The sequence below is a fragment of the Myotis davidii genome, unplaced genomic scaffold, assembly GCF_000327345.1.
Source record: "Myotis davidii unplaced genomic scaffold, ASM32734v1 scaffold242, whole genome shotgun sequence".
In the NCBI taxonomy this organism is placed as follows: Eukaryota; Metazoa; Chordata; class Mammalia; order Chiroptera; family Vespertilionidae; genus Myotis; species Myotis davidii.
Window position 1 is genome coordinate 1,924,327 of NW_006295821.1, and position 9,614 is coordinate 1,933,940.

General features: G+C 43.7%; 1 protein-coding gene across 1 annotated transcript in view; it reads right to left on the reverse strand.

Moving 5' to 3' along the window:
* The window catches only part of COL4A2 (collagen type IV alpha 2), a 181,699-nt gene that overhangs the window by 49,438 nt on the left and 122,647 nt on the right, over window positions 1–9,614 (reverse strand). The window contains exons 12-16 of the mRNA XM_006770706.2: window positions 7,754–7,795; window positions 5,644–5,733; window positions 3,929–3,964; window positions 3,255–3,305; window positions 2,040–2,084 (exon numbers count right to left, since the gene is read on the reverse strand). Of these exons, the coding sequence (XP_006770769.1) occupies window positions 2,040–2,084; window positions 3,255–3,305; window positions 3,929–3,964; window positions 5,644–5,733; window positions 7,754–7,795 (264 nt within the window). The remainder of the gene's footprint in view (window positions 1–2,039; window positions 2,085–3,254; window positions 3,306–3,928; window positions 3,965–5,643; window positions 5,734–7,753; window positions 7,796–9,614) is intronic.

Below are 9,614 nucleotides of genomic sequence, written 5' to 3' on the forward strand. Positions count from 1 at the left end.
TCCATTTTACATCCTAAAACCGAAGTTTGTGAGTACAACTGAGATGTTAGTTGGGGAGCCACAGCAACTTGGCAGTAAGATAGCAACTGGTAGACAGGTGGGTGCGGGGTGGCACGAAAACGCAGGATGACCCATTCATGTGTGTATATCCTGGGCATTTCTTATCTTCACAAAGAAACAATTCCCCCACAGCAGCTGAGATGCCCCACTTAATTGGAAGCATCTGTATCTCCCCTAGTTGTTGCAAGTGCAGGAAGCAAGCTGGAAATTGTGAGCCTTAGATCCTAACATCTGGACCACAGCATTTAGGCGCCCCAGGTGGTCCATGCCTGGTGAACATCTTGTCTTTCATTAAGTTTTGAGTTCTAGGGGGTGGCTATGTTGAACTGCATTTTAAAAACACCATAACTCCTTAGTGTTGGGTGTAGAAAAACAAATCATAATTATGATTTCACTAGCACATGGCAGGCACACAAAGTATTAACAGCAGTACTTTAGTTTCGTGGGGTGGGTTGAAATGAATTACTTTTAAATGCTCATGTTTGCCATAGTCCTCTGTCTCTTTACAGCACTTGCTTACTGTACTCCTTAAACTAGAATTTGGCCTTTGGCCTTTAGTTGGGGGTATTGCATGGACAGCAGCTGTTTCTAGGCATGTGACCTTTAGGGGTACTCCTATCAGGTACTAATGCCATGAGAAGGTGGATGTAATTAGGGCAAACCCTGGTGTCATCCCTGGCCCGAGTTTGGGGTAAAAGGATAGGAATAGGAAAAATAAAGCCAATTGAAGTTGCAGGAAAGAATCAAATTTGGGGCTCCTTGTGAGTGGTCAAAACCAGAACTTGGGATGCAGGCGCCTGAGTCTAGAGCTGAGGAGGCCAGAAACCAAATCTGGGGGACCAAGTCCCCTCAGTAGTCCCAGGGACTGACGAGACCCACTGCTATTGGGATCCCTATGGTTCTTCAATCCTGCAACAGAGTCGTGAGCATAATCAGGGCAGTCACGATTTGGAGGCTGAATCGATTTTTTGAAATAGTCTATTTCTATGTGGAAATACTAGCCCATGGGCACCAAGATGCGTGTACCATAATGTCGACTGCATGATTGCTGAAAATAGCAAGCAGCTGGAAGCCACTGCATGGGCTGTTAAGCAAACGTGGCAGGACCTTTCACTGCAATTCTATGCAGCTTGTTAAGAGAAGAGAACCATGTACCAGTGGATGTGAACGTGCTAATGCGGAATAATCTCTAGGGCCCATTGGATGAAAAAACAAGTGGCAGCATGATACAGATAGTGTTACTCTCTGTTGTTAAATTATATGCACGTAAAAATACATGTCCTTGTCTGAAAGAGTTGTCTAAAACAATACCCACAGAATTATTACCAGTGTTTGCCTCAGGGAGAATGCTGTGGGCCCGTGAAAAAAAGACGGTCTGCTACATATTCCACAATCAAATTAGGGAAGGTAATAGGTAATTAATTAAAAAATCTATTTCTATGTGTACTCTCTCATATGACCCAGAGTTCAGACAGTTCTAAGCCTGATCCAGATTCAAATGCATTTCTCACATGTTTTCTTCTTAAAAAAAGTGCCAAACATCTGTCCACAGAACACATGGTAAAAATATGTAATTGGGTCATCATTAAAGATAAACGAAGTGTCTACGTGTGTGAGATCAACATGTAAAAAATGTAGGTGAACTCTTGGTCACCACGCTGACAACCTTCCTGAGACTGACACACAGTGGCCCAGGCCAGGGGTGACACTGAAGGTACAGGAGCCGTGGCTGCAGGTGCTGGATGAGGGGAAGCCTGAAGGGAAAGAACCACAGGAAGAAACCAAAGGGCTGCTTTGCAAAAATGAGAAAAAGGTAAACAATCTGACTCCAGCATTCTGAACGATCTGGGATGATGCCATGGTAAATGCAGGTAAATGGTAAATGTTTTTTATCTGGGGCAACCCCCGCCCCCTCCGCCCCCAATTCCACAGTCTTCCTATTTGATTTCTGTGAGATGTTTCAGGCCTGGAGCACTTACTTTCTCTCCTTGTGAACCTCTGTCACCGTAGGTGCCCGGGGGGCCCTGGGGAGGACAGAAAACAGAAGCAATAACAGCTTAGAAGAGGCAGCAGCTTTTCCCATGGCATCACCATGAGCTGACATGGACTCAAACAAAGCGCTTTATCATGAGAGTATGGAAACCATCTGAAACCCCCTTTCTTCTCTAAAGGAGATGGCTCATTTTGGCGACACTTTCACATAATGCAGTGGTTCTCAATCTTCTGGCCCTTTACATACAGTTCCTCATGTTGTGACCCAACCATAAAATTATTTTCGTTGCTACTTCATAACTGTAATTTTGCTACTGTTAGGAATCGTCATGTAAATATCTGATATGCAGGATGGTCTTAGGCGACCCCTGTGAAAGGGTCGTTCGACCGCCAAAGGGGTCGCGACCCACAGGTTGAGAACCGCTGACATAATGCATCATGTCTACCACTTCACAAACTACGGAGAAATCCATAAAGACGGGATGGTGAAAATGGTAAAGATAAAAAAGTCCTGGGTTCCAAAGTGCTCATGAGTCTCTGTCCTTATTTTTGGAGATTGTAACACGTCTTTTTAGCGGTAGTGGCTACCACCACAAGGACACTTTCTCTTCTTCCCGACCCATGGTTTGGCCACATTTCCCAGCTCACTGCAGCTAGGTTTGGCCAGGTGACTGAGTTCTGGCTGATGGAGGGAGGCCTGCCTTAGGGCAGGGGAGCCACAGGGGGCTGAATCTCCTCAAGAGGAGACACTCCCCTGCCCCCTCCCCACCCCACTAGGGACATTTTTGTTGGATTCTTGGGGCAGCAAGAAATCATCTTCTTGTGTGCTGGAATCAGTCTATATTTTTGTCACCACAGATTAATCTGGCGTAACTAATACAAGCAGAAATGTGCTTGTGTTCTGTTCCCACCCTTCTCCAAATGGAGGTGCGCAGTTTTAAGAACCACAGTTAATGGGCGATAACGTTGTGCCCATCCATATAGGCTCCTCTTGTCCACTGTTGCCAATGGACATTCTGGTTTGGGACGCAGACAGCGGGGGATGCTGCGTGTGTAGAGGGAGAGGGGGTATGAGGCAAATATCTCTGCCCATTTGCTGTGAACCAAAATCTGCTCTCTTCTCCCCACCCCCACCCAAATAATGCCCATTTAAAAATAAAAACAAAACAAAATAAGCCACAGTGATAGAATGCATGCATTACCCGGGGTCCTGGGAAGCCCAGGATTCCTTCTTCTCCCTTCAAGGAAATGCCCTAGGAGAGAACACAGAGACCTGAGCCACAGCCAGCACCTTCTCTCTTTACCTGCAGCAGTAATCCCATTTCTCATGCCCTGAGGCTGGCCTGCCTCTGGGGTTTTCTCTTCCAGCTTCTGGAAGGAAGGGAATAGGGATCTGAGTCTGCCTGCGTAGCACCTCTCCCCGCCACATGGTAAGTGGCCATGTGGGAGGGCAGGGGATACCAGGGCAGGCGTGACGAAGACTGAAGAGAGGGCAGAGCGGTCCCCCAGCTGAGACCCCCCCAGAGCAGAAGCCAGCCCATCACACCTGTCCAGCCCCCTCCACCCACACATCTTCTTTTTAAAAGCATTTAGATTCATTTGATGAGCTTCACAGAATGTTGATTAACCGGTATTTACTATGCAAAAAAGGAAGACATTCGAAGACTATTTTCTGAAAAACACACAAAACAACAACAACGAACACACACAAAAATATCTGATACAAATAAATGGTAACACTTTCTCGCTGTAGACAAATGGGTTGGGAACCAACAGTCCCTGGGTCCCTGGGACCCCTGCACATTCTCATGGCAATAGGATCGCCAAGAATTTGGGAACCACAAGGGGGAAGAAACCTCTTTATTGCTCGACTTACTATTGTTCCTTTTTCCCCCTTACTTCCTTTTTCACCCTGTGAAGAAAATGAAAAAAAAAAGAAACACATTAATTTGAGAATAGTGATACTTAAAATTAATCAGGCTTTGTGATATGAAGTGAAAAGTACTGAACAAAACTGAAACAACCATTATAAATGAATTGTAGTAAGCATCTAAATTTTGCAGCTTCACAATTCAAGGGAGAAATGTGTTATTTCTTTTGGATTTTCATGATAGACATGAAATCGTGTTATTTTTGATGTGATGGCAAGGCTGTCTCTACATGGTTTCCTTTGTGACTCCACAGTGGCAGGCATATAATACCACCCTGTGGTGGGAGAATATGCCCAGAGAAAAGCCCCGAATGACAACACTCATTTAAATAAAATACTATAAGGAGGGTTCTCTGAGGAAGAGACACATTTGGGATGTATTGAAACCCCAGGCAAAGGTCGCTTTGGAAGGCAATGTCAACCCTAAATGATCTTTCTTTTTCTTCCTCTCTTGGTTTAAAATGGCAAAAGAAATGTGACCGGCCAGGTCCTAGCTCTCCATCACTGCTAGGACAGTGCCCGGATCCCTGCTGACCAAGACTGCCCCCTGCAGGCTGGCCAGGCCCCAGCCCTGGACAATCCCTGTTGGTGGCAGGAAAGGAAGGAAATGTGTTTTGGATGCTTGAGCACCTCAGTGAGGATTGAACCTGCTTTGGTCTCACTCCATCCTCAGCTCCTGGACAGAGATCCTACCTGGCTGGTGGTCAGGTCACCACTAGGAGCCACAGGTCTGCCCAGAATCTATCTATGGCTGTCCAGGGATATCTGTCTCACTTTCTCAGCCGTGCACAACCACCTGCTTCTGACTCGCTTTCCTCAGGCATGTCTGCTAGCACCAGCCACCTTCCAGGCCATTTCTGTCAACGGTCAAGTCACTTACTACTGAGCTACCGCTAAGGCAGTGGTCACACCTGCCTCTCCCATCCACGACCAAGCACCCAAACCCCATCTTGACAGATACCTGATTGTTGGGAATGATATTCTAGGTTTGGGGTTTTTATTTTGGTTCCCATTGATCGTGCCTGACTTTAGACTAGGCGTTTCACCTGTGTCCACTCCACAGCTCTACAAGGTTGGCATCTGCATTACTATCTGCAGTGGGTACAACAGAACACGAAGGCTTAGGAAGGTGAAGTGGCCCATCCGAACGTGTCAGTGGTAGAGCAGGATGGTGATTTTTACTGGCTTCCAAGAGTATGTTTTTAATTAAATGAAACAGTAATAGACATTATAAGGGCCAGAAAATGAATCTGGATAAACAAGCAACAACCCCACCGTGACTCTGTCAGTGAAGAGTAAAAGCGGGCTTGTTTTGCAGATCACAGTGTTTTGTCAGAGAATTCCATGTACAGGGTTTGAATTATGCTCTGACCATAACCTACATCTACACGGGAGACTCGCATACTTAAAGATAGATTTGAGATTTGTTATGGATCCTCGTGTTGCTTCAAATTCATCACGATTGTTTAAGATGATGGACTGACATGGTTATTTGACTGAACGAATAGTTGTGCTTTCATCCACAATTTCCTGGCGAGGCCTTTCCCTCTTTGCATGCGACTGTTTGAATAAGATCGAATAAAGTTACCTTTCCCCCCTTGTCTCTCTTTCTTTCTTCTAGTTCCACTGAGAATACAGCCTATTTGGCGGAGCCCCATTACCTTGTACGGGGGGACGGTAACCTTTCCGGGCCCGGTGATCGGTTGAAAGTCTGACGGAGGCCCGTTGGGCCCTGGGGCGCCCATGTCACCCTGTGAATTGTATAGCAAAGCAGCAGTCTTTAGATTGAGAAGACACTACCAAACTTTAGCAAAAGCATGCTCCCACCACAAACTGCTTTTTGTCTCTTTGCATATTACTTATCACATGCGCACCAATTTTGCAGTGTTCTATTTATAAATCCAAATAAAAATCAGAGTTTAAGATGAAAGAATCGTAACGTAAAATTATTTGTATCCCACTTGCATCAATAATCATTTAGAATGTCTGCCTACAGGCTGGTTGGGCTGTTCACAATTTGGGGCTGCATTTGCTTCTGTGGAATTACTTCCTTACGATAAATTTCTATCCAAGGAAATTATTAGGTCTGAGGGCTTAATGTCTTTATGGCTCCTGAAAGGTATCACTCTATTGTTTGCCTAGATTGGCACATAGATATAAGAAACGCTTAGGAAATGAGTGATTAACTCCAGTTTCTCCACTACTTCACCATGTAAGGGTTTTTTTTTTTTTCTTTTTAAATACATTTTATTGATACCACTACTTCACCATGTAAGGGGTTTTTGTTTTTTTTTCTTTTTAAATACATTTTATTGATTTTTTTACAGAGAGGAAGGGAGAGGGATAAAGAGTTAGAAACATCGATCAGCTGCCTTCTGCACACCCCCCACTAGGGATGTGTCTGCAACCAAGGTACATGCCCTTAACCGGAATCGAACCTAGGACCCCTCAGTCCTCAGGCTGATGCTCTATCCACTGAGCCAAACCGGCCAGGGCTGTAAGGGTGTTTTTATATAATAGAAAGCAGCATCTTTAACCAATATAATATCTAAAGTTTGCTTTAATTTGCATTTTTATCATTAGTAAGAATCACTTTTCTATGTGGTACACAGAGGGTGAACGTATAGATCTGTAACATCACTGGACAATTACCCTGACATATGCTTGCTTGATCTCCTGGGAACTAATTGACACAGGAAGAAAGTTATTCTTGTTTTTTTCTTTTGCTATTTCCATGTATAAACTATATAATATCAGTTTGAACCCAGACTTTACATAATATGAACAGGAACAAATTGAAATGATGTATTAGCGGCAGAAAGTGGTACTCCATAGTGTATTCTGAGTGTCTGCTAATATTATACCTAAAAAGTACCTAAACTGTTTGTTCATATACTCTTTATCTATGGGGGCCTTGAAGGTTTTTTATTTTTTATTAACAATTTGAATAAGCTTTTTATACATTACAGACATTAACTTCATTTCCATTCTATATAATGTGACTATTCTTCCCAGATTTTTCCTCTTTTTATGTTATTTGGCTATTTTATTATATTTCATTGGACAGGAACTTAAACTTTTATGTATTTACATCATCCAATGTTTTTCTTTTGTAGTTACTTGCACGGTATTAACACAAAGAACAAAGTACTTTTCGCACCTGTGTAGTGAAAGTTTAATGTGCGCTTCAATCAAAAAGTAAAATGTAAAACAAAATGAAAATGCTCAAAGGACACCAAACGAACACATCTGTTTTATAGGTTTTGTGGGGGAATGCGATGGGGTTGTGTGAGGGTTAGCTCACTGGGTGTGGACACCATGTTGAGCTTTTCCTATAAGTGATCTCCAGTGATCCTCTCAAAGGTCATGCGGTCTTTGAATCTCAGCACTGTGGGCAATGATAACAGTCCATGTGGTCCTCTTTCCTGCCATGTCACCTGGGCCCTGACCTGGCTTGTTAGTCTGTGGCTCTGGCGCCAGTTTCCTGTCATCCCTGGACTCCCCATGTTAGAAGATGGCTGAGGTCATGTCTGTGCCACAGGTCCAGGGCCATCCTACTTGGTTCACTTCCGCTGTCTTATTGCTGTCTTACTGCTCCATAACTATCACCAAAGTGCGTATGATAACATGGCACTTTATAATAATTACTTTCTGTGCAAATGGTCTATTTGAACATCACCTCAAGAGAATAGCATAAGACATAGTCATTGAAATTTCTTTCCTAACTGTTACACATTGCATGCGGCTGCTTTAATCTGTTGTTTCCTTTACCTTGTCACCCTTTTCTCCATAAAAACCGAGTCCTCTGTTGCCCTGAAAGAGAAATGAGTTTCTGTAAGTTTTAAAAGTCAATTATCAGCAGGCTAGAAGGGGTCAGTGGGGGTGGGGGGAGGGGGAAGGAAGGGGATATATTCAACAATGAAGATAAACTTTAAAAAAGTCAATAATCACAGTGAAATAATTTTTTTTTTCTAGAAAAAGAGACCTAAAATATATTTGCAACACCACTGGACAACTATCCTTGTATAACATTCTGGCTTCACATCTCAGAAACTAATTGACACAAGGAGAAAGTTACTCAAACAAAACAGATTCATAGATACAGAGATCGAAGTAATGGCTGCCAGAGGACAGGAGGGCTGGGAGATGCAAGAAGAAGGTGAAGGGATTAAGCGCACAAATTGGTAGTTACAAAGATCACAAGGATGTAAAGTACAGCATAGGGAATATAGTCAATAATCCTATCTAATAAATCCCTAATATGCAAATCGACCAATTGGTGGAACGACCAGTTGCTATGATGTGCACTGACCACCAGGGGGCAGACGCTCAACATAGGAGCTGCCCCTCTGGTGGTCAGTGTGCTCCCACGGGGGGAGCGATGCTCAGCCAGAAGCCGGGCTCACGGCTGGTGAGTGCAGAGGTGGTGGCAGGAGCCTCTCCTGCCTCCACTGCAGGTGGGTAGTAAGGAGAGACTGGTCCTGGACTGTGAGAGCCCTGGACTGCGAGAGGGATGTCTGACTGCTGGCTTAGGCTCGTTCCCAAGGGGTCCTGGTCAGTGAGAGGGCACAGGCCGGGCTGAGGGACTGCCCTCCCCAGTGTGCAATTTTCGTACACGGGGCCTCTAGTATTCTAATAACTATGTAGGGTGTCAGATGGGTACTAGATTAATTGGGGAGATCACTTTGTAAATTACATGTCTACCCACTATGCTGTACACCTGAAACCAATACAAAATAATATTGAATATTCACTGTAATTGAAAAATAAAGTTAAAATAAATTATTGTCTTTTCTTTTGCTATTTCCATATGTAAAGTGTACAGCGAAAGTCTGAGTTCAGACATCACATAGTTTGAACAGGAACAAACTGAGCTGGTGTATCAGTTGCAGAAGGTGGCAGGCACTTCACAGTGCATTTTGAGCATTCACTAAGATTAAACCTAAATGATGAAAATTCTGGGGTTCGTGAAAACGATAGGCTATTCTTTTAATACAGAGATGCTTTGGAAAAATAAGCAAAACCTCAGAAATAGTGGACTAAGAGCAGTTATTTTGTCACCCTTGGGAATAGTCTACTGTTTGACTTTTGAAATATATTCTACTCTTCAAATATCCTGATGATCAGCATTGACTCTATACTCGCTGTATGTACTATAACAGCCCAGGGTCCACTCTCCCTTTAATCCTCCACAACACAGGAGGAGTCACGGATAGTCACACTGTCGTATCCTATGACCTTGGCCTCAGAGCTAATGAGTGGCAGAGCTTGATTTGACCCCAGGTCGTTCTGATTCTTAATCGTTCATCTAGTGCAGTGATGGCGAACCTTCTGAGCTCGGCGTGTCAGCATTTTGAAAAACCCTAACTTAACTCTGGTGCCATGTCACATATAGAAATTTTTTTGATATTTGCAACCATAGTAAAACAAAGACTTCTATTTTTGATATTTATTTTATATATTTAAATGCCATTTAACAAAGAAAAATCAAACAAAAAAATGAGTTCGCGTGTCACCTCTGACACGTGTTATAGGTTCGCCATCACTGATCTAGTGTCTCTACAGGTATGTGTTTCTGCAGGTCTGGCCCTTTCAGATGTAGAAACCAGCCATTCCTCCCCACCACCCCCCC